This window comes from Sminthopsis crassicaudata, chromosome X, assembly GCF_048593235.1.
Source record: "Sminthopsis crassicaudata isolate SCR6 chromosome X, ASM4859323v1, whole genome shotgun sequence".
NCBI lineage: Eukaryota > Metazoa > Chordata > Mammalia > Dasyuromorphia > Dasyuridae > Sminthopsis > Sminthopsis crassicaudata.
In genome coordinates this window covers 87,534,150-87,560,310 of record NC_133623.1, presented here as the reverse complement: position 1 = coordinate 87,560,310, position 26,161 = coordinate 87,534,150, and the positions used below count along the sequence as shown (strand labels likewise).

General features: G+C 37.0%; 1 protein-coding gene, 1 long non-coding RNA gene and 1 pseudogene across 11 annotated transcripts in view; all 3 read right to left on the bottom strand.

Annotated features, from left to right (window-relative positions):
- LOC141548957 (uncharacterized) overlaps nt 1-26,161 on the bottom strand; it is a 1,406,018-nt gene that overhangs the window by 377,761 nt on the left and 1,002,096 nt on the right. The window lies entirely within an intron of this gene.
- LOC141548767 (large ribosomal subunit protein eL6-like) lies at nt 16,620-17,142 on the bottom strand (annotated as a pseudogene).
- On the bottom strand, nt 23,984-24,734 carry LOC141548984 (ubiquitin-conjugating enzyme E2 K-like). Of its 3 annotated transcripts, none has more exons than XM_074278329.1 (2): nt 24,249-24,734; nt 23,984-24,119 (listed from the first exon to the last, which is right to left on the bottom strand). In XM_074278329.1, the coding sequence occupies exons 1-2, from the start codon at nt 24,644-24,646 to the stop codon at nt 24,044-24,046; spliced, it is 474 nt and encodes a 157-aa protein (XP_074134430.1). In that variant the 5' UTR covers nt 24,647-24,734; the 3' UTR covers nt 23,984-24,043. The 3 variants fall into 3 exon arrangements, with proteins under 3 accessions (XP_074134430.1, XP_074134431.1, XP_074134429.1); XM_074278330.1 differs by having other exon boundaries at nt 23,984-24,430; nt 24,563-24,734; XM_074278328.1 differs by having other exon boundaries at nt 23,984-24,734.

Genomic DNA, 26,161 nt, shown 5'->3' with positions numbered 1-26,161 from the left:
AAGGTTGCCCACTATCACCATTACTATTCAATATAGTACTAGAAACGCTAGCCTCGGCAATAAGAGCCGAGAAAGAGATTCAATGAATTAGAGTAGGAAATGAGGAAATCAAACTATCACTTTTTGCAGATGACATGATGGTATACTTAGAGAACCCCAAAGACTCTGCTAAAAAGCTACTAGAAATAATTCAAAATTTCAGCAAAGTGGCAGGATACAAAATAAATCCACATAAATCCTCGGCATTTTTATATATCACTAACAAAATGCAACAGCAAGAGATACAAAGAGAAATTCCATTCCAAACAAATGTTGAGAGTATAAAATATTTGGGAATCCATCTACCAAAGAAAAGTCAGGAATTATATGAGAAAAATTACAAAACACTTGCCACAAAAATAAAGTCAGATTTAAATAATTGGAAAGACATTCAGTGCTCTTGGATAGGCCGAGCGAATATAATAAAGATGACAATACTCCCCAAACTAATCTATTTATTTAGTGCTATACCAATCAGACTCCCAAGAAACTATTTTAATGACCTAGAAAAAATAACAACAAAATTCATATGGAAGAATAAAAGGTCAAGAATTGCAAGGGAACTAATGAAAAAAAACTCAGAGGAAGGTGGTCTAAGTGTACCTGATCTAAAGCTATATTATATAGCAGCAGTCACCAAAACCATTTGGTATTGGCTACGAAATAGACCGGTAGATCAGTGGAACAGATTAGATACAAAGGACAAAAAAGGATACATCTATAGTAATCTAATCTTTGACAAACCCAAAGATTCCAACATTAGGGATAAAAATTCATTATTCGGAAAAAACTGTTGGGAAAACTGGAAATTAGTATGGCAGAAATTAGATATGGATCCACACTTAACACCATATACCAAGATAAGATCAAAATGGGTCCATGATTTAGGCATAAAGAGGGAGATAATAAATAGATTAGAGGAACAGAGGATAATCTACCTCTCAGACTTGTGGAGGAGGAAGGAATTTATGACCAGAGGAGAACTAGAGATCATTATTGATCACAAAATAGAAGATTTTGATTACATCAAACTAAAAAGTTTCTGTACAAATAATACTAATGCAAACAAGATTAGAAGGGAAGTAACAAATTGGGAAAATATTTTTAAAAACAAAGGTTCTGACAAAGGTCTCATTTCCAAAATATATAGAGAACTGACCCAAATTTATAAGAAACCGAACCATTCTCCAATTGATAAATGGTCAAAGGATATGAACAGACAATTCTCAGAGGAAGAAATTGAAACTATATCCACTCACATGAAAGAGTGTTCCAAATCACTACTGATCAGAGAAATGCAAATTAAGACCACTCTGAGATACCACTACACACCTGTCAGATTGGCTAAGATGACAGGAACAAATAATGACAAATGTTGGAGGGGATGTGGGAAAACTGGGACACTAATACATTGCTGGTGGAGTTGTGAAAGAATCCAGCCATTCTGGAAAGCAATCTGGAATTATGCCCAAAAAGTTATCAAACTGTGCATACCCTTTGACCCAGCAGCGCTACTACTGGGATTATATCCCAAAGAAATACTAAAGAGCGGAAAGAGACATATATGTGCCAAAATGTTTGTGGCAGCTCTTTTTGTTGTAGCTAGAAACTGGAGGATGAATGGATGTCCATTAGTTGGAGAATGGTTGGGTAAATTGTGGTATATGAAGGTTATGGAATATTATTGCTCGGTAAGAAATGACCAGCAGGAGGAATATAGAGAGGCCTGGAGAGACTTAAATCAACTGATGCTGAGTGAAATGAGCAGAACCAGAAGATCACTGTACACTTCAACAACAATACTGTATGAGGATGTATTCTGATGGAAGTGGAAATCTTCAACATAAAGAAGATCCAACTCACTTCCAGTTGATCAATGATGGACAGAGGTAGCTGCACCCAGAGAAGAAACACTGGGAGGGGAATGAAAATTGTTAGCACTAATATCTGTCTGCCCAGGTTGCATGTACCTTCGGATTCTAATGTTTATTGTGCAACAAGAAAGTGATATTCGCACACATGTATTGTACCTAGACTATATTGTAACACATGTAAAATGTATGGTATTGCCTGTCGTCGGGGGGAGGGAATAGAGGGAGGGGGGGTAAATTGGAAAAATGAATACAAGGGATAATATTATAAAATATATATATATATATAATAAAAAAAAAAGTTATCCCATAGATCATCTCTAGAAAAGAAACTCCTAAATAACATAAAAAGTTTTCATTGGGAGACAAAAGAACTTGTTTACAAACTTCATAGATAAACTATTTCTTTATCCTTGTAGAGAGGGGCTATGTCTTCTTACTTTGCGCCTGAAGAAAACATATTTCAATGCCCTTTGTCTCCAAGGCACTGACTGAAACTGATTTAAAGACTTAGGTTCAAATACTGACTTTCCCATTACTGATCTGCATGACTTTGGTCATGTGATTTCAGGTCTTCTGGGCTTCAGTTTCCACATCCTTAAAATGAGGGTTCTAGACTAGATGATGTCCAGGATTTATTTTTCATTTGAAATCCTAACCTATCTACCATCACTAACAGACCTTTCCCAGTAATTGGCAGTCCATTTTTAAAATTTTTATCTTTTTATTATTTTATGTTTTATTATTATTATAGATTTTTATTTAAAAATATATGCATGGGTAATTTTTCAGCATCGACCCTTACAAAACCTTGTATTTCAACTTTTCCCCTCTTTCCTGCCACCCCCTCCCCTAGATGTCAGGTAGACCAATACATGTTAAATATGTTAAAGTATATATTAAATACTATATACATATCCGTGCAATTATTTTGCTGCACAAGAAAAAAATTGGTCTTAGAAATAAGGTAAAAATTACTTGGAAAGGAAATCAAAAATGCAAGCGGACAAAAACAGAGGGAGTGGAAATGTTATGTTGTGGCTCACACTCATTTCCCAGAGTTCTTTTGCTGAGTGTAGCTGGTTCTATTCAGTATTGAACAAATGGAACTGATTTGGTTCATCTCATTGTTGAAGAGATGACGTCCATCAGAATTGATCATCATATAATGTTGTTGAAGTATATAATGAATGACTTCCTGATTCTGCTCATTTCACTCAGCATAAGTTTATGTAAGTCTCTCCAGGCCTTTATGAAATCCTCCTGCTGGTCATTTCTTACAGAACAATAATATTCCATAACATTCATATACCATAATTTACCCAACCATTCTCCAATGGATGGGCATCCATTCATCTTCCAGTTTCTAGCCACCACAAAAAAGGCTGCCAAAAGATTTTTTGCACATATGGGTCCATTTCCCTTCTTTAAGATCTCTTTGGGATATAAGCTCAGCAGTAACACTGCTGGATCAAAGGGTATGTACAGTTTGATAACTTTTTGAACATAGTTCCAAACTGCTCTCCATAATGGTTCATTCACAATTCCACCAACAATGTGTCAGTGTCTCAATTTTGCCACACCTCCTCCAACATTCAGCATTATTGTTTCCTGTCATTCTAGTCAATCTGAGAGGTGTGTAGTGATATCTCAGAGTTTTCTTAATTTGCCTTTCTCTGATTAATAATGATTTGGAGCATCTTTTCATATGGCTAGAAATACTTTCTATTTCTTCATCCAAAAATTGTCTGTTCATATCCTTTGACCATTTATCAATGGAGAATGGTTTGATTACTTATAAATTAGAATCAATTATATATTTTGGAAATGAGGCCTTTATCTGAACCTTTGATTGTAAAAATGTTTTCTGAGTTTATTGTTTCCCTTCTAATCTTGTTTGCATTGGTTTTGTTTATGTAAAAGCTTTTTAATTTGATATAATCAAAATTTTCTATTTTATGATCAATAATGATCTCCAGTTCTCCTTTGGACACAAATTCCTTCCTGTTCCACAAGTGTCAGAGGAAAACTATCCTATGTTCCTCTAGTCTATTTATGATCTCATTCTTTATGCCTAAAACATGGACCCATTTTGATCTTATCTTGGTATGTAGTGTTAAGTGTGGGTCCATGCCCAATTTCTGCCATACTAATTAGCAATTTTCCCAGCAGTTTTTGTCAAATAGTGAATTCTTATCCCAAAAGTTGGGGTCTTTGGGTTTGGCAAACACTAGATTGCTATAATTATTGACTATTTTGTCCTGTGAACTTAACATATTCCACTGATCAACTAGTCAATTTCTTAGCCAATACCAAATGGTTTTGATGACCACTGGTTTGTAATATAGTTTCATTTTTTCTTTTCATTAGTTCCCTTGAAATTCTTGACCTTTTGTTCTTCCATATAAATTTTGTTATTTTTTCTAGGTCATTAAAATAGTTTCTTGGGAGTCTGATTGGTATACCACTAAATAAATAGATTAGTTTAGGTAGTATTGTCATCTTTATTATATTCACTCGGCCTATCTAAGAGCACTTAGTATTTTTCCAATTGTTTAGATCTGACTTTATTTGTGGGGAAAATGTTTTGTAGTTTTGCTCATATAGTTCCTGATTTTCCTTTAGCAGATAAATTCCCAAATATTTTTGCTATAAATAGTTGTTTTAAATGAAATTTCACTTTGTACTTCTTGCTGTTGGATTTTGTTGGTGATGTATAAAAATGCTGAGGATTTATGTATGTATATTTTGTATCCTGCAACTTTGCTAAAGGTGTGGATTATTTCTAATAGCTTTTTAGTAGAATTTCTGGAGTTCTGTAAGTACAACATCATATCATCTGCAAAGAGTGATAGTTTGGTTTCCTCATTACCTACTCTAATTCCTTTAATCTCTTTCTCAACTCTTAATGCTGAAGCCAGCATTTCTAATACAATGGTGAATAGTAATGGTGATAGTGGGCAACCTTGTTTCACTCCTGATTTTAATGGGAATAGTTATAGTTTGTCCCCATTACATATGATGCTTACATCAGTAAGGTTTTAAATAGATGTTACTGACTATTTTAAGGAAAAGCCCATTGATTCCTATACTCTCAAGTGTTTTTAATAGGAAGGGTTGTTGGATTTTATCAAATGTTTTTTTTTTCTGCATCTATTGAGATGATCATATGGATTTTATTAATTTGTTTATTGATATGGTCAATTATGATAATAGTTTTCCTAATATTGAACCAGCCCTGCATTCCTGCTATAAATCCTACTTGGTCATGGTGTATTATCCTGGGGATTATTTTCTGTAATCTTTTTGCTAATATTTTATTTAAGACTTTAGCATCAATATTCATTAGGGAGATTAATCTATAATTTTCTTTCTCTGTTTTCAATTTGTTTTTCATTGTGTCATTACCATGACTATGTCATAAAAGGAATTTGATAGGACTCCTTCATTCCCTTTTTTTTCAAATAGTTTATGTAACATTGGAGTTACTTGTTCTTTAAATGTTTGGTAGAATTCACATGTAACGCCATCTGGTCCTGGGGACTTTTTCTTAGGGAGTTGATTAATAGCTTTTTCTATTTCTTTTTCTGAAATGGGACTGTTTAAGAAATTTACTTCCTCCTTTGTTAATCTTGGAAGCCTATATTTTTGAAGGTAGTCATCCATTTCACTTAGGTTGTCAAGTTTATTGGCATAAAATTGAGCAAAGTAACTCCTAATTATTGCTCTAATTTCCTCTTTATTGGTGGAAAGTTCTCCCTATTCATTTTTAAGACTAACAATTTGATTTTCCTCTTTCCTTTTTCTAATCAGATTTTCCAAAGCTTTATCTATTTTATTGTTTTTTTTAATAAAACCAACTTGTAGTTTTATTTATTAATTCAATAGGTTTTTTTTACTTTCAATTTTATCAATTTCTACTTTTAATTTTAGAATTTCAAGTTTTGTATTTTATTGGGGATTTTTAATTTGGTCTTTTTCTAGCTTTTTAAGTTGCAAGCCCAATTCATTGATCTTCTCTTTCTCTCTTTTATTCAAGTAAGCCTCTAAAGATATAAAATTTCCCCTTATTACCACTTTGTCTGCATCCTACAAATTTTGGTATGTTGTCTCATTGTTGTTATTCTCTTGGGTGAAGTTATTAATTGTGTCTAGGATTTGCTGTTTCACCCAATCATTCTTTAAGATGAGATTATTTAGTTTCCAATTACTTTTTGGTCTATTTACCCCTAACTTTTTGTTGAGTGTAGTTTTTATTGCATTGTGATCTGAAAATAATGTATTTACTATTTCTGCCTCTCTGTATTTAATTTTGAGGTCTTTATATCCTAATATATGGTCAATTTTTGTATAGGTTCCATGAACTCCTGAGAAGAAAGTGTACTCCTTTCTGTCTACAAAGTTTTCTCCAAAGATCTATCATACCTAACTTTTCTAGTGTTCTATTTACCTCTTTGATTTCTTTCTTATTTATTTTGTAGATTGATTAATCTAATTCTGAGAGTGCAAGGTTGAGATCTCCCGCTATTATAATTTTGCTGTCTATTTCTTCTTGCAGATCTCTTAATTTCTCTTTTAAGAATTTAGATGCTACACCACTTGGTGCATATATGTTTAGTATTGATACTGCTTCATTATCTATGCTACCCTTTGGCAAGCTATATCACTCTTACTTTTCCCTTTTAATAGATCAATTTTTGCTTTTGCTTGATCTGAGATCAGGATGGCTACCTCTGCTTTTTTTGACTTCAGCTAAAGCATAGTAGATTCTGTTCCAGCCTTTTACCTTTACTGTGTATGTGTTTCCTGTAAACAAAGGATTCTGGCTTTTAATCTAATCTGCTTTCCACCTCTGCTTTATGGCGGAGTTTATCCCTTCACATTTATGGTTAAAATTACTAATCCTGTATTTCCTGACATCTTGTTAGCCCCAGTTTATGCTTTTCTCCCTCCCCAGTATTAAACTTCTGAGCACCACTTGCTTCATGCAGCCCTCCCTCTTTAGGATCCCTCCCCCCAAACTTAAAGTCTCTCCCCTTTTCTTAAACTTTTTCTTGCAATTTCTGTATTCCCACCTATTTAGGTTACTCCTTTTTTTTCCTCTTCCACTTTTCAATGAGGTGGGAGAAGTTTCTCTGTAAATCAAATATGTCTAATATTTTACTCTTTAAGCCAATTCTGATGAGAATAAGATACAAACTATGTTCATCCCTCCATTCTTTCCCTCAGATATTATAGCTTTCCTTTGCCTCTTCCTGAGATGTAGTACCTCTACTATAAAATGGGAACACACTGGAGAAGGAAGTAGAAAACAACTGCAGTATCTTTCTCAGAAAACCCAGTGGATAAAGGTCCATGGCATCACATAAAGTCCATTGTCATTGAGTGTCTGAATAACAATAATTCTGGACAAATATTTACCTGACTGCCTGATCTCTCCTAAGTAAAGTTTCATTCAAATTTGATATTTGTTTCATAAATTTCTTTTTAAACAGTTTTTTCCCCCCCCTGAGGGTGGGGTTAAGTGACTTGCCCAGGGTCACACAGCTAGGAAGTGTTAAGTGTCTGAAATCAGATTTGAACTCGGGTCCTCCTGAATCCAAGGCTGGTGCTCTATCCACTGCGCCACCTAGCTGCCCCAACAGTTATTTTTTTAGGTATTTATTTTGTCAAAATTTTTGTCTCCTTTGGTTTGGCAAAATTAAAACTCTTATCTTCTTAACTGCAATGGAAAGTGAAATCAGCTCCATGATGTCACCACTGTTAGGAAGTCTCATCTTGTATCAGATGGTTTTTAATATGATGAAGAGTACAGGAGATAATTTGGATGCTGAAGACTTCCTATTGACACTGAAGTTATTCAGTACTTTCTTCATTTCATCAATTTAGGATTTTCTTCCACTTTGCCTGCTCAATCAGGAAGAAGCTGTGACAGGGGCTAAAATTCAATAAAGATATGATTTAAAATGACTCTCAGACTTGGACATGAGATGTCTAAAAGTCTAATTAGAATAAAAACCTAATGTCTGCATTGGCTATCAGAGAGGGATCTTAGCTGCATAACATATCCCTCTCTGGCCTAACACTCTCATTACAATTTAACATTAAGTGCTGTACACAAGATGGCAAATAAAATTGCAAACTTCTGAAATGTCGACAAGATGTCACAAAAGACTATTAGCATTACTTGTTCCCTCCCCCCCCCAATTTTCAATGACATTAAATAGGTTTAAAAAAACCCATTTATTAAGAACTGAATATGTGATGCATTCTATTCTGGGTGCTAAGAATCAAAATTTAAAAGAAAATAGTTTCTATCTTCAGAGATAACTGTAGTGTTCTCTCTAAAATGTAATATTCTCTGTTGAGGTTTTCTTGGGGTCTCTGGGAGCAGCCTTCATTTCAGTTCAGTAATCTCAACAAGTGCAGCGAGGTGTTAAAAGTCCAAATCCTTTATTATCTCTTTCAAAGTCCTATCTCCTTCACCTGGGGCTCGGCTAGTTTTCTGGAGGCCTTCCTGAGGCTTGGTTTCATGGAGAAGTGAAGGAAGAGAACCTGCCACCAAGGTGGTGTGAAATGGGATGAATCTATCTGAGTCACAGGGTTTGTGCTCCAGCCTTCAGCCTCCCGCCTTCTGTCCACTTGCCTCTGAATCTCTGAATCTCCCTGGCTGAGGCTTCTCGATTATATGTCCCACACTGAGTACAAACCAATCATTATATCACTAGGTAACCATTATTTGTTGTAGGATTAAATCAATGCTAAACTAGATTTAACCACTGGCTCCTCAATTCCATTCAGTACCTTGTTTTCAGTTCTGGCCCACAACATCTCCTTGTAGGGTCAGATCCATCATACGGAACCATGCTAAATTAGGTAACTTGTCTCTATCAATTCCACTGACTTAGTACCTTGTAAGAATCTTTTGTTTCAAGTTCAGAGTTCTGGCCCATAACAGACAACTAGAAGCATGGACTTTAAAAACAAGTCTTACTCTTCCTGTACAGAGGTGAAAGATACACAGGCATGGTCGCTTGAATTTATTTCAAAACATTTTCAATGATTTGACTCACTTTCTTGACTTTTTTCTTTATTTTTTTTCTTCTATAGGATGATTCTTTGTATATTTTTGTAGCTCAATCATTTTTCAGTAGTCAGCTCCTTCCTGACCCCATTTGAGATTTGCAGCTGCTTGCCATTTTTTTTCTCTAGCTGCTTTTACAGATAAATAAATTGAGGCAAACAGGAATCAGTGACTTGCCCAAGATCACAAATCTACTAAATGCCTGAGTCTGGATTTGAACGCAGATTTTGCTGACTCAAGGCCCTCCTGACTGCCCTGATATCTGTCCAATAAAGCACTATAGACAGAGGAACCATCACGATCAAGGCTTTTAGAGTGAATGGGAGGGAACCATAGGGCTCAGCTCTAATGGGGGTCCTTCCTTCCAGCAACATTGGTAACTTTTTTGACATTTCCTCATCCAGAACCCCTGTCCCTCTTGCCTACTAACCTCATTCATACTCAGCTTCCTCATCACTAAAATGGGAACGATCCTGGCATTCCCTCCCTAAGGGCTTCTCTAAAGAAAGTGCTGTACCCATCTCAGAGCTATACAGGAATATGAGTTTTTCTATCGTTTTTATAATTTTAGGGGATTTCTGTCCTGGAAATAGGAGAGAAAGAAGAGGAAGTCAAATAAGAGGAAGCTTGTTCATGGAGAAGGAATGGCAGAAAAATGAGTACCCCAAGCACAGGAAATACCAGGGATCACTAGGCACATGGGGAGACTGAGTCCTGGAAAGGGGAGATTTCCCAGTGGGGTGTTGAAGGGAGCCTGGAGTCTGGGCCAGTAAGAGAGGGGCAAGGACAGGTGAAAGTAGGATGAAAAGGGATTTCCCACATCACTCAAAGGAAGGGAGTCAGAGAGCAAGGCCATGGAGATAAAGCCTGCCCCAACTAGGGCAGAGACATTGGTACTGCCTCAAGGCCACAGGGGACATGGAGCCTGCAAAACTTAAACACATGAAGTCCTTCTGAGAAAAGAAAGGCGATAGGGGAGAACAATAAGCTGGGAAGTGGTTAGAAGCAAAATAAACCTTTGAGGGGGGATAGGATAAAAAGAGAGAGAGAGAAGATGAAACAGAAGAAAATGGGATGGAGGGAAAGAAACTATTTGTAATAATACCTATATTTAGAAAGGACAAGCTCACCCATAAAACAGAAGCATATATCAGGATGTATTAAAAACCAGAATTCAACAATATGGAGTTTAAGAAAAAAAATGCCTAACCCAGAAATATACAGAGAAAGTTAAAATAAATGACTGAAACAGAATCCATTATGCTTTATGTAAAGTAAAAGAAAGGCAGAGGTAGAAATCATGATCTCAGATAAACGAAAAATAAACCTGATTTAAAAAAAATTAGGGAAACTAATTTTGATAAAAGGCAATTTAAATAAAACATAATGATATGTATTATAAGTACTAAAGTGTGATACTTGAATGACACAATGTAAGCTTGAAAGGCAAAACATAGGTGATCTACTTAGCTATACCCACACAATGTATTTGGTTAAATTGTTGAACAATTTGTACTAATCATTTTACCAGGAAAATGTTCATGTGAGTTCATCTCTACAATATTTACATAAATAATTCTGGGTCCAAAATACAATAAGGTTCCAAATAAACCAAACTACTTGTAAAGAGTTCAAAGTTTGGATGAGAGGATCATTCTCTTTCCTTTTATTAGAGAACACCTTTCAGCACTTGGTCAACATATAATATGATCAAGGGGAGAGATGATAGTCAACATTGGCTAGAAATACTGTGTCCTCTTTAAAGAGTTAGCAAAGTACCTGTGATAAACCATGTGACTAGCTGCTCCAAAAGAGCAATTAATTTGCACATACTGTAGGAGCCTCTGACCTTTAGAGACCATCCTCCATAAATAAAGGGAATACCTTAAGGAGTCTGTTACATGGAGAAATTGAGAAATAACTGGATGATACTATTTCCCAGTCACTGAATTGACCTACATTTACTATTTTACCCTAGAATAGAATTGTTCTGTTTCTCCTTCAATCTGAAGTGTGATTTGATGGTAAGCCATACTCAAGACTTTCTGATTTTTTCTATTAAAGTTTTATTTCAAAAAATGAACAAAATAAGCCAAGGATTAATAATAAACAACTCTCTATCTTTATAGTCTGATATAATGATTGTGAGGGATGTAGAAGACCCTTACCCAAAATGACTACTTAGAGATCACTCAAAATAGAAAGCAGAAAGGTATTATTACAAATAGTTTCTTTCCCTCCATCCCATTTTCTTCTGTTTCATCTTCTCTCTCTCTTTTTATCCTGTCCGCCCTCAAAGGTTTATTTTGCTTCTAACCACTGCCCAGCCTATTGTTCTCCCCTATCGCCTTTCTTTTCTCAGAAGGACTTCATGTGTTTAAGTTCTGCAGGCTCCATGTCCCCTGTGGCCTTGAGGCAGTACCAGTGTCTCTGCCCTAGTCTCCCCCCTCCAGGGGATGAGCCATCCTGTCACAAGATAAGGGAAAGAGAAAGCTTGTGGTAGGAGGACTAAAGAAGTAGTAAAGATACACAGCTTTTATACAAGAGATTACATCACAAGTAAGAGAGCATTGAGAAGGGGAGGGGGAGGCATCTAATTGGTTGTTGCTATTTGGAGAGATTGGAATGGAAGGTTTCTGTTTCCCCCAAGTCACCTGATTTCTAGGAAACAGAAAATCAGGCCTTCAGGCTTTTAGATAATTAAACAGTGGTCAAGCAAATAGACTAAATATTGATAAATGTCATCAGCTCAGGTTAAGTAAATATATTTATAGCTGGCCAAGGCTCAAGTAAATATGGGCCTGCACATATTATACAGGTCATAGGGGAAACAGAAATAATGACCATAAAATACAGAAAAAGAATTCACATAGTCCTGTAAGTTCCTCACCTTATCTTTCTATTCCACAAAATTCTCCCCTTGTAATATGTAAATGATTTTTATCATATTTCTATGAAGAACTTATACACTATTCAAAATCAGTTATCATATCTATACGTTGTTTATCAAGTTCGCCATCAAGATCATCCTTCTCTAATACATTCCAGCCTTTCTCTGAAGAATCATTGTTTTAATAGCATCTTCTGTATGCAATATTTTGATAGGAGCCATTGAACTATTCTGGTTACTAATGTAATTAGTAACCCAATGTGAAGCAAATAAATCAAAATGAAACTAGAAAATTCAAGGACTTATGGCAAGAGCAAGTCTCTTCCTGACAACCCCAGAGTTATCAGCAGTACAAACACCCTCATATCAGCCAGAGAATTCAGTTTGAGATTCACTGTGTTAGGTGGTCTGCAGTCATTTGTGCACTTTACTCAGCTTCTGCTTATATAGGGAGAAGCAGTGCTCAAGATAGCCCCATGCTAGGAGTATCACCCCAATTCTGTCAGGGATACCAAAGGAGGGAAAGAGTGGGGCCTGGAGTAGCTCCACCTATCCCTGCTCAGAAGAACAGGAGCTACTACTAGGATCCAGAAAGGATCCAGATTTCTGAGCAGAATATGCACAGTTAGACCATGAGGGCAGGCAAACCCCAAACTTTAGAGGCCTGATCTCAAAACTGCAATGTCTTTTGAGAATGCCAAAATAGTAATTAAGGAACTGGGGTTACAGGGCTGGAGACTGGCAGTCCCAAGACAGGTGTCTATAACTTGGAGATTTCTTAAAAGCAGTCAATCAGAGAATAGTCTACCAGAGCAATTTCAACAGATTAAGGGATTTCAAAGCTAAAGCATCCAAGTAACCATCCCACATATAAGGTTCCTAGACATCTACAACGGCAATAGTTACACAATTTAACAATTTCCATCCCAAATCATAAACACACAGTAAACTTTAACAATAATTCATCAAGCACTTTCCCACTTCCCCTATATCAGTCCAAATTACATCAGGAGCATGGGCGATGGTCTCAATCTTAGCTGCTCCAGGCTGAGAAATGGGCAAAGACTCTCAATCCATGCTGGGGTGTGGGTGTGGCATCAATCTAAGCTTCAGATGGGCCAATCCATGTCTCAGAAGAGGTTCAATAATCTGTAATTTGACCAAAATCTAGAACAACAAAAAACCCAAATCTGACAAGGTTAGAACAGTCTGAGATAGAAAGACTTGATTCCCCAGACTGATGCCAAATGTGAAGAGCCAGCAGCTGAGTTTGCTTCACAGGGCAGGCAAACGGCTGTCAGCTATATTCCCAATAAATAAAACAGCAGTTAAATTTCACAGACTATTGTTAATTGTCCTCTTATCATTTAGAAACCTTTTAAAAACAAAACACAAATATCCAGATGATCAGGCTAAATACTTATTTGCCTAAGCATTTAGGATATAATGATTACATATAACCAGATTGGAAACAGCAAGGTATGACATGATTGAATTGCATTACCAGTTCTTATTGACTATTGTTCTGATCATAGAAATCAGTTGCAGGAGGAAAAAATGCAAGAACATAACTATAACATAACATAAGCAGTTAAAACTCAACCTTTAGCACATCAGAGCGTGGAGCTTCAATACTCCCAAACTATAAGCCCAAGAGATGTTATCTCCAAAGTTTCAGATAAATCCCAAACAGTTATTTACCATGACCTTATATCGATAACAGTAAGAAATGTATCCCAGACAATTCACACAATTCTTAAATACCCAAGTAGATGATGAATCTTGAATAAGTTGAATATTATACCAATCATTTTGCTTTTAAAATACCCAATACACAGAAATATCCCAAACTACATATTGTTCACACCAAAAACATTTTCAAAAGGATGAAGGCAAAAACTATTATTCTTGGAGTCCCTTTCAGATAACTGGCATCAATACAGCTAATTAAAGCTTTCTATTTTCACATAAAAGAATCTGAAAAGTTCCTGAAAACATCAATTAAACTTTTTGAAACAACCCTTTCAAACTATAGATCACATTTCTGATCATATTCCTTAAACAAGAAAACCATTATGTTTCAAAGAAACAAATATTCAATCAATTAACATCTTGTAAGAGCAGCCTGCCCTTTTAAATCACAGTTTGTTTTCTTCAGCCAAAAGCAGCTTTTGCTGCTGCTTCCCCCACCCCCAACAAAAACAGATCCTGTCTCCCAGCCGTCTCTCTGTGAGTACCCTTTTCAACCAGTTCCTTCTTTTTCCCACTGATTTCTTCTTGAAATTATTTGCTTCTACTAATCAGTCCTTCTTAAATCACCTTCATTCTCCTGCCCCATCTCTCAGTCTCTTTCCTCCCAATGCCTACTTGCTCAAACCTTCACCAACATACTTTAAATAAACTCCCAAACCAAAAACTCTTCTGACTAGATGCTCCATTTAAACTATTAATTGCTTTTGGAAGTCAATCTCTCTTTTCCCTTTTCTTTAAATCACTTTTTAAAAAACTTTAAACTTCAAGATTCACAATTAACTTTAAACCAAATTTCATAAAACTTATATAGTTTACAAATTACCCAATACTTTCAAAAAGCAACATACCATTTAAGTAGGGAGAGACAAACACAACCTCACCTAAGATAAGCTATTGGCATTTTGTTTAATAGCCTGTATTTTTTTTTATTTGAAGTCCAACCAAATAATAAAGCAAAAAAGAAGTTTTTCTCCTAAGTTGCAAAGGCCACAATATTCAAACAGTTCTTAAAATTTTATGCTCTTAATAAATCTAACATTTGCAAAGCAACAGTAAAATTATTCCCCCAATTTTAAAATCATAGTACCTCTTTAAAATATAATAAGTTCCCCAAACTCTTAATCAAATGCTGCAGACAAACAATTACCCAGTTTAGCCTTCTTAAACTTTCTGTTCTCTAATTCCATGAAAGCAAACTTGCTAATAATGATTCTTCTTTCTTCTCCTGGGAAAATTTTTAGAAACATGCCTTGTTTTCCCACAGGTCCAACAGGTCAGAGAGCCCCCATGTTCAGCTATTCAGCTCTCTTACTCTATTTTTATTCCTCCCTTCCAATATCTGCAACTTCTTATTTCCAATCTTCAGTTTCCTATCTTAACACACATGCCAATTTAAAGTTATTTACAAATTAACCAGTACTTTAGTTTGTGAAATTTCCTAAAATCTACCTAGATATTCCATTCAAACTTCTTTTCTTTAGTAAGCCAGGAAAGAGTTAAGCACCAATTTTTTTTGCATCACTTTGAACATTTTTTTCCCTCTTGCTGAGCTCAGATAACAGTTCCTTGTTTACAGGAGTGATGGCCACTGTTCTATTTTCTCAAAACTTTCCAAACTTTCAAGCTATGTTTTTATTTTTCCCCCTTCTGTCCCCCTTCTGCCCCCTTCCTGCAAAGCCGCTGGCAGAAGGAGAGGGAGAGAAAGAGAAAGAAAAAAAAAAGATTTTCTTTTCTTGAGAAGCCCAAAACTAGTTCCCAAATTATCAATACATTCTGAGTTACTCTGAAAGAATGACTATTTCCAATTCCCACAATTCAGCCTGATATTTTTTTAAGCCTGTAACACAGAGGTTGAATTCTTATCTCTACAAGCTTGCTAACTTTTAACAGAACAAAAGCAATGCAAAGCAGACATACACACACAAACTCTATTTTCACCTTTTACATACAGATTTAAGTCTGATAAACCCAAATAGTCCTGGGCCATACATCCTACCAGTTTTCTTCCCTTTTATATCAGGGAAGTTCATCCCAGTCTTGAATTTCCCAGCTAATGTCCTGATACAAATTGTTGGTCTGCTTCTATACCACCTTGGACCCGGTCCAGGTGTCAGTGGAGGTCCTACGTGACCTTCACACGCGGGCAGAGATCCTTCGTTACCCTCACACCCCTTTTCCTCAGGAAAAGTCCTTTATTGTTGGGGTCAACAGCAGTCCACACCAAAAAGAAATTTAGGAGGGCTAATCCCTCAGGGTCTCCCTCGACCCAGCCAATAGACCCCCAAACTCCCAAGAATTTACACTTGTAAATATCTTTCAGGCTGCCGCCAGCCATCAGGACTCTACTTCCTTCAATCTTCAGTTCTGCTTTCCACTGAGTATCCCTGCCTCGGGTCGTTGTCTAAGAGGGGAGAGAGGCTGCTCACCCAGAGCCAGAGACCATGGAAAAAACCGCGCCTGTCCCTGTCTGAAAATTTTCATTATTTCCCTTGAAACAGAAGCCACTAAGTTTCCTTATATCTGTTAAGTAGAATATGGCTTCTGTTGAAGGATGAATAGTGTCCATGTGTAACCCAGGCAACACAGTTTAATAAGGCTGCTGTTTCTGAGCTGCTTGCTCAAATCACAAGCTCTATGTTCAAGAGCTAACAAAGAATGGAAGCTTTTTAATCTTGTATCAACCATTACAGAACTGCCATGTGGCAGTCACTAAAAATATTTTGTCTCTTTTTCTTAAAATGTTAATAACCTAAAAGATGAAAATGACGGGCACAGTGATGGCTGCCTCAGTCAGGTTGGATGGGCTATCTTTTTTTTTTCCTCCACTGAAATCTTGGGGCTGCCTCCACACAGAGCTGGTAGCTCATCCATGCTGAAGAAATTAGTGACCTAGACTACCCTTTCACAATTACTGATATTTCTCTACATCTTTTTTTTATTATTATTATTCCAAATATTTTAATAAGAGTTCTCTCCAAGGCATTTAAAACACCAGTTTGTGAGGATAAACTCCATTGGAGAGTGAAAATACAGACCGCAGACAGCCACGGAGCTGAGGAATTTTCTTGATTTGGGGCAGGATCTGAGAGTCTATTGCTTTCTGCTCAGCCTTGCGCTGCTCTGTAATCTCGTATTTCTGTTTTTCTGTGTCAAAAATCTCTCCTTCTCGGTGTTGAGGTTTGTGGAGCCTCTTCTTCTTGAAGTAGGCATCAGTAAGATGATTTGGAATCTTTACACCACAAAGGTTAACCCTGGTGGAGGTGGCAACGACAAATTTCTGATGGGTCCTTCGCAGAGGAACACGGTTGATGGTCAGAGGTCCAGTTGCGAGTAGCAAGCCATTAGCCAGCTGCTTCAGGAAAACCACTCGCTTGCCCCTGTGGAGGCCAGTGAGCATGACCAGAAGGTGCCTTAGAGCGAAGTCTCCTCACACGCCGGCTGAAGGGCTTTTTGCCGTGACTTAGCAGCTTTCTAGACACATCCTCAGTAGAGTAATACCTAGGCATTTTGCGAATCTTTACCACACGGGTTCCTCCATTCTTATCGCTGCCAACCGGTTCTGAGAGTGGCAGGCACCCTCTCTCTCTTTTTCCTTTCAATCCGGGTTTTTGGCGCAGCCTATTTTAGCTTGTACATAGCTCGCCGGGAATACATGGCAGGCCTGGAGTATTTACCGATTCCTCGGGCCAGAACTGGGTTTCTACTGCAGCTTTCGAGGTACCTTTTGAGTTTTTTTGTCCGCCATCTTGAGAGAAGGGAAAGAGAGCTCTCTACATCTTAATAAATACTTTCAAGTGAATGGCTAAGAAAACTGAAATGTAGGCTAACAAATATCATATCTTATAATTTATTGTAAAATGGGGTCAAATCCCAGGTATGTATTCTATTCTTTTTGTGATTTTGGGTGAAACAGTTAACTTTTTTGAGCCTCTGTTTCCTTATTTGTAAAAAGAAAACAGTTGAACTAGATGATTACTGAGGTCTCTTTAACTCTAAATCATAGGATTTAATTATAATAAATACCTTTGCAACATGATTAATCTTGTCAGTATATTTTTAGCAAGAAACAATTTTCACAAATAGAATAAAATGTGTTCAGTATGTGGAAAACATCTCATCCATTTTCCATAATTGACAGGTGAATTAATCAGTGCCAAAAAAAAGGTTAACATGACTTGTTTAAGAAAGCAACCATAAATTCATTTATGTCAATGAGGAACGCTTACTTTGGCCATTATATTCCTATGTGTTAAAATGATAGTCCTTTGTAAGAACTTACAAAATAGATTTTAATAATCTTATTAAACTTGCTTTTTGTTACAAATTTTGTCTGCCCTCCCCTTTTCTCTCTACCTAAAATGATAAGCAATTTGATATGGATTATATATGTGTAATCCTGTACAACATATTCCCATAGTACTCTTGTTTTACAAGATGAAACAGATGACAAGAAAAATTATGATGATTTATGTGGGTTTATTTTATATCCTCCAACTGTATGAGAGTTATCAATCCTTTCAAATGGTTTTTAGTTTATTCTCTAAAATTCTCTACATATACCACATGAGTGGAAATTCTGTTTCCTCATTGCCTATTGTGTTTCTTTCAATTTTTTCCCTCTTATTCCTAGAGCTAATGTTTAGAGTTCAATATTGAATAATAATGGTGTTAATAGATATCTTGCTTCATTCCTGGTCTTATTGGGAAAGCTTTTTATTTGTCCTCATTACAAATAATGTTTGTTGATGGTTTCAGATAGAAACTGTATTTTATGGAAATTTTCATTTTTTCATATGTTCTCTAATGCTGATCTGAGGAGGAGTGGGTTGAAGAAAGGGTCCCTATATCATGAACTGTTATAGCGGAGATGTAAAATGTAGAGCTTCACCAATTTTTCTAACCCTTTAAAAATAAGTTAATTCCATCTTTAGACAAGAACAGTTGTCTAAATTGAGTCAAACTATCAGAACCAAGGAGGAATGGATTTTCTGGAATCAATCAACAGCATTGACTGAAGGGATTTGGTCTTACCTGGTGATTATGAATGAAAGAGAAGACTAATCCAAGCAAAAGATAGAAATTCCTAGGCTTTGGAATTATAGAGAAAGGAACAAAGTCTTAACAACCTGAATCAAGAACTGGTACAGTTAGGGACCACAAATAAGGGAAAGAGAAGGAAGGACTGAGGTTTGGCAGAGAAGAAATATTTCTAAGATAGATACAGGCTTTATGAACATCTCAGAGCAGAACAGGTGTACTCCTTCCCCAACTTCCCCTCTTAATAATTGTCTAATCACAGACAGAATAGTGCAATCACAAAAGAGTTGTGCAAAGGTTTCTAGCAATTTGAATTTTGCCTCAGTTGCAAAGAGGCCACGGGGCAAAATAGAGACAGTTATAAATGTCAATTTAAGTAGAAAGCCACATCTCCTCCTAAATGTTAGGAATTTACTGATTCAGAATGTTTAATCAAAAAGAAATTCCATAAAGCTGCAAAAGAGGGAATCATATAGATTGAGGAGAATATTATATTTCTCCTAAGTTCACGTTCAAAATGAACTCATGATTGGAAGGGTTGTTATGGTTAGTTAAAAGGTCACAGAATGTCAGGGCTAGAAACATTCTTAGATCATAGAATGTGAGATGTGAGAGGACGGACCAAGATATAAGAGCAATAAAAGAAAGTCCCTGGAACACAAAACTTCAGAGCTTTAGAGGGTCATGTTAGGACCCCAAGATGCCAGAGCTTAAAGGGACCTGGGAACCCACAATGTCACTGTTCCAAAGTCCCCTCTGCCTATATATAGACTGGCCACACTAGAAGGGTCTTCAGTATACAGACAGACATGGTTGGGAAGGTCTTCATAACACTGTCTCTCATTGATAAGAGGGTATTTGCCTAAGCTCACACACTTTGTGATAGACATCTTCCCAATTAGGGAGTGGAAATAAGGTAAAATCAGTTGATACCTTTGCTAAGAACCCTTGATCTTTCGAAGCTAATTAAGACCAAACTCTTCTTTCCACCATCTGACATGGAGCAGAATCTGCAGTTTGTACAAGCCAAATGCAGCCTACCTAACCCTGGAGGGATTACTGAACAAAAAGGCAAAAAGGCATTTTTCTCTTCTCAGATGGAATAAATACAGTAATGTAAATCACAATTTAACGAATGTCATTTTATGAGAGACTGATGCTCCCTGGTTTGCTTCAATCACTGCTGATTATTGCTCAGGTGAATCAATTAAGCAATGTGAAAAGTTAAACAGCAAATGAATCCCCCTAGCCAAAAAGCCCAACCCTAGGTCCCTGGATGCTTGTCCAGGGAACCTGACCTTTGCCAGTGGAAATCCAGATCAAGTCAGACACCCCACCTTTGGTGGACTATAATCTCTCTCTAGAGACCTGGAATCCTGCGTTGCAGACATTTCCTCTATCTTTCTGAAAGACCTCTATTATGATCCCTGGGTGGGAGGAGGGGCGTGTTTATTCCCAGTTTTGTCCTGGACTGCCAGCTGGGAGCAAATCTGAATCACCAGGGTTTGCAACACTTGAGGAGATCCCTATATATGTGCATATATATGTTTATGTATATGTTTTTATGTATTTATGTTTTCTCATCTGAATCATGGTTGATCTCCATGATTCTGTTCCATTAATTTTGAACTTTGGTGGTTTGTTTCCATGTGGAATGTTGTAGTTATTGTATATGCTGTTTTCTTGATTCTGCTTACCTCACTCTGCATCATCAGTTCCTATAGATCTTTCCATTCTCCTCTATATTCCTCATGCACATCACTTCCTACAATTCATTTTCTGTTACATTTATGTACCACAAATTGTTTAGCCTTCCCCATTAGCCATAGGCATCGACTTGTTTCCTCTTGTCACCAAAAGTTCTTGGTATAAACATTTTTGAGAATGTAGGACCCTTCTCCTTATCATGGCTTCCATGGGGTAGTAATGGAGTCTCTTATTCAAAGGGTATGCTTTATTTGCATAATTACAAATTGCTTTATAAAGTGTCTACACCATTTCACAGCTCCACCAACAATGTATTCATGTGCCTATCTTTCAACAACCCCTGTGCTGGACCATCCATGCACAACTATTCTAGACTGCCAGGATCATACATGCCAGTCTTTGGGATATTCCCAGATACACATGAAGATGAGCCGATATGGAGGTGCAAAACAGCCTTTCTTTGCTGGTTTTCTCAGCAAGAGTTAGCAGGAAGCACGAGCCAGAGTGCGAGAGCAAGTGTGCGTATGTGTGCCTGCATCTCTCTCTGAGTTTGAGTCAGTGTTTATACTTATTTATACTTTTTATATATTTATACATATATATATACATATATATTTATATACATTATATACATTTATGTATATTAATATACGTAATATATAATTAATAATTATATTATATATAATGAATAATTAACATAATATACATAATTAATATACATGCATATTATATACATTTATATATATACAATATACATTTATACATATATACATATATATATATTTATACTTTTTATATATTTATACAGTATTTATACTTATTCTCTTGTGGGATTACCCTGTGCCTAGCCCACTGAGTAGGTAGATCCACAGAAGGGAGACTTCTGTGGTTAGGGCTGGTCCCAGAGGGAGCTCTAGCATGAGGACACGCCCCTGGCCATCTCCAGAAACCTAGAGCAGTTCCTTTAACTCCTGCAGACACGACCTCCCGCCTCAGAGGCCAAGGCCTTTTTTACGTCCTGGGCCCGCCCTGCCAGCTGACATGGTGTACATGGCAATTCTCAGAGAGAGAAATGTCCCTTACAAACCCCTGAACATTTTCTGTTGTCATTTTCCCCGGTTCGAGCATGCAGGGTGAAACCTCAGGGTTGTTGTGATTTTCACATGAGAAGTAATAGGACAGCAGAATGTATGATCTCCATACTATATATGTGACATTCTGTACAACATATTCCCATAGTACTCTTGTTGTATAAGATGAAAAAGACCAAAAGAAAGAAATACTGAAGAAATAAAAATAAAATAAACTAAAGTGAAAAGAGTATGCTTCAATCTGTATTCAGACTTCATTAGTTCTTTCTCTGGATGTGAATAAGTTTTTCCTTTTTAGCTGTTTTAGATCACTGTGCTGTTCAGAATAGTTGTCATTCCTAAAGTGTTGATGTTACCAGATTCTCTTGGCTTTACTTTCTTCTCTTAAATCTTTCCAAATTTTACTGAAATCTGTCTGCTCTTCATTATTTATAGCAAAATCATATTCCATCACATTCATGTATTCCAACTTGTTCAAATATTTCCCAATTAATAAGTATCTACCAATTTTCCTATTCTTTGCTACCACAATTATTTTTACATAGGTGGGTCCTTTTCCCTCTTTTATAATTTGAGATACAGGCCTAGAAGTAACTCTGCTGGCTAATCGAATAAGTGTGAGTTGTTTTAATTTGCATTTAATCTCATCAATAATGGTTTAGATCTATTTTTCATGACTATAGATATCTTTGATTTCTTCAATTTTACACTGCTTGTTCATATCCTTTGATATGCATTGGGGGATGACTTGTATTGTTATATATTTGACTCAGTTCTTTATATATTTGAGAAATGAGGTCTTTAGCAGAGATATGTGATGTAAAATTGTTTCTTATATTTCTTTTTTCTTCCTTTTAAACATGCTTGCATTGGTTCAGTTTACACAAAAACCTTTTCATTTCATAGCATCAAAATGACCCATTTAACATTTCATAATTCTCTTGATCTCTTGTTTGATCCTAAATTCTTCCCTTTTCCAGAGATCTGACAGTAAAACTAGGCCATGTTCTCCTACTCAACTTTTATGTCTAAAACATGTACCCATTTTGAACTTCTCTTGGTATACAGTTGCTTGGTAAATACATAGTAATTGTGTCCTCCATGTGTCAGTGCAGGTCTATATATATTTGTCTTAAAAATGAACTTAAGCCTGGAGATGTGATAGATTATAGATGAAGGCCAGTGTATAACCTTGAGGATCCCAGGCCAGTTCTTTTAAGGTCAAACATACTGACTAATTTATCTTTAGGAACCTAGACAGTTCACTGAAATAAACAAGAGCCTCATTGAGGAGGCTGGCTGTCCCAACCCCCACCCCCAAGCTTTTTTTAAATACAGTAATATATAAGTGCATTAAGGCAAAGATTCTTTGGAATCTCACTCATAGAGAGACCCTTCTTCCTGGCACCTTCCCAATCAGAACACTGAAACCTGTGACCCGGGATTCCCCGACTATTTGATTTAGAAGTTGGTGCTGCCCTGAAGTGGTAATGTTTTTCTTTCAATATTGTTACTTTTCTTTTTTTTTTTTCTCTTTGATATTATGCTTATCTTTGTAATATTATTATTGTGTTGTAATTGTACTCTTCCAGTTTAATTGTAATCATTAAACTATCTTATTAATCATTAAATTATCTTATTAAGCTAAAAGTGGTGACTTATTGCAGGAGTAATCCAAACTTCATAATCCCTCAATCAGACAAGTTTTCTACATTTTATCCAATAAGGAATTCTTGTCATTTATCAAACACTGGATTAATATGGTCATTTAATACTCTATCTTCTGCATCTAATCTATTCCACTATTCTATTTCTTAAACACTAACAGATGGTTTCGGTGATTAAACTTTATAATACAGTTTGAGATCTGATATGATTAGTCCACTTTTCTTCTAATTTTTTACCATTAATTCCTTTACATTCTCAATTTTTTCATTTTTTCCCAGAATACTTTGTTACAATTATTTCCAGCTCTATAAAATAATTTTTATAAAATATATTAAAAATAATTTATGATAGGTTAATTTAACAAAGCACAAAATAATTAACTTATCTTGAGTAGAATTGGCATTTGTATTATATTGGCTCAGCCTATCCAAGAGCAATTGATGTCGTTCCCATTGCTTAGATTTTACTTCATTTCTGTGAAAAATATTTTGTATTCATATACTTCCTGAGTTTGTCTTGACAGGTATACTCCCAAGTATTTTTATAATACTAACAGTTATTTTAAATGGAATTTCCCCCTATTTTTCACTGCTGAGTCTTGCTGGTTATATATAGAAATATCAATGATTCATGTGGGTTTATTTTATATGCTGTAATTGTGCTAAAGTTGTTAATTATTTCAACTATTAATCAACAATTATTCTTTTTTTGAATTCACACAGACATTTAATTAGCTTTATTTACAAAGAGGGGTTTGTTTTTTCCAGTCTTCAATCATGCTGAGATGATAATGAGGCAGAACACCAGTTTTAAAAGAATATATACAGAATTGTAAAAATAACAGATGGTGATGCTCCTGAAAAGGGGGCAGACTGGACTACAACAGCATTTTTCTCTCTCTGCCTCAGTTACTCAAAAGCAATTCTACTGCAGTCTCTACATCCCATGATTTTGAAGACAAGGCCACTATTACTTCATTACTATCAAATCCCATAGCACACAGGTTTTCTATTTTTTTGGCATATTCTGGACTAGAAGCTGGTGCTCCAGCATACACGTGTGCCCAAAATCGAGCTGTCTGTTGGAACATTTCTGGATTCCGTTTGTACTGACTGGCTACTACTGCATCTTGTGGATCATCTGGTTCTGCAGCTGCCAACAAAGCTTGCAATGAGAGCAATACTGACCTTAGAGTCATTGTTGCTGCCCATTGATCTTTCAGAATGTCCAAACAAATGGCCCCTGTGACAGAACTAATGTTAGGATGCCAAATTTTAGTAATGAAGCGCACCTTAGGGGGTCTAAATGGGTACGTTTCTGGTATTTTTATCTCAAGTTGGTATCTTCCTCCTTCGTACGGGGTGTCTGGTGGCCCCGCTATTTCTCCTCTAAGTTCTGTAAAGTTCTCATCTACAAGATCTACTTTAATTTGATTTTTGTTCGTCTCCCCGCTCTTCAGCACCTCCTTGAACTCTCGCTTGATTCGCTGCACCGCAATGTTGGCCATGTCTCCTTCCGCAGCCGAGTCACACCCCCGCCTCTGCCACCGGCAAGAACTCAGCCAAAGGCTCTCCTCACAGTGCAATAATTATGCTAAAAGAATGAAAATTGTGTTTCCTAATTACTTATTATTGTCCATGTTAGTAAATTAGCCGTTGTAAATGGGGAAGGACAAACAACATTGAATCCCCTGTGCCCAACAGCCCAACCACTAGTCCCCAGGATGCTCGCCTTGTTCAAAGATCAGGAAGCGGGGTTGGACCAGTGGAAATCGGGATCCAGTCATCCAGCCCAGCTAGGTGAAGAGACTCTGGAGGCAGGACGTAGTGTCTAGCAAGGAAGCAGTACCAGCTGTAATCAAGGGTTACCGCGTTGTGCACAACACGCGCACACATGCAAACACGTGGCGGATACCACACTTACACACAACCTTCTTATCACTAAGAAAAGCCAGCTGGGGAGGGGAGAGCTTCATGAAAAGTAGGTGGGGGGAGGGAAGAGAAGAGCAAGAGAAGAAATAGAGGGGCAGGGGCGGAAGCAAGGGTGGGGGGCACTTACGTGAAAGACACTTAGGCACGAGGAGTACACTTAGAATCGTTCAGTATGGAAGATGGTGGTAATGGAGTGGGGGGGGCATTTAAAGGGACTGGGAGGAAACCAATGTGAGGGACCGGAAGCCCTCTGGTGGCTCTGGTCCCCACACGTCCTCACTTGGAGACAATGATTTACAGTTAACAGAAGGTGGGAAGGGGTGATCACTGTGACATCACCACAGAAAGGGGGCTAGTCTTCCAGAGGGAAAGGGGGACGGGAAGAGGAAAGGGAGGGGGCTCTGTGACATCAGGTCCAGAGCAATGGGAACCGGTAACTGAAAACTCAAACATCTAAGTCTAAGGAATTAGTGGGACAAAGAACAAAGTATAGACAACAATCAGTACTGTTAGTAGTCCATCACAACCCACCGCCATCCGTGCATTCTTCCTCTACCCCACACACTCTCTCTCCAGAGAGTTTGTGATCCAGTGGCACCCTCCTCCTTACTGGACGGGGCACGGGACACTCCATCTGCCCACTCTGGCCATTTCCACAGGCTTGATCCCTTCCCTCCAATGTTGTCCCTCCCAATCTCTATCTCCAGGTTTCCCTGACTTCCTTTAGATCCCACTTAGAATCCCACCTTGTACAAGAAGCCCTTCACGGCTCTCCTTATCTCTAGACAGAGCCTCTTTTCTCTGCCTTATTGCCAATTTACCATAGATGATTTGGTTACACTTCAGCTCTGTGTATATCATCTGCCCTATTAGATGTGAGGACCTTGAGAAAGGGGATTGCATTTAGCTTTTCTTTTTCCTTCTAAGTACCTGACAATTTTTAGACACTTTCAAATGTTTATTGACTGAATAACTGAGATACCATAGTTTATGGGATGTCATATATCTTTCGTTATCCATGGAGTTTTCTTAGAAAGATACTGGATTGGTTTGCTATTTCCTTGTTCAGTGTGTTCTCATTTTACAGATGA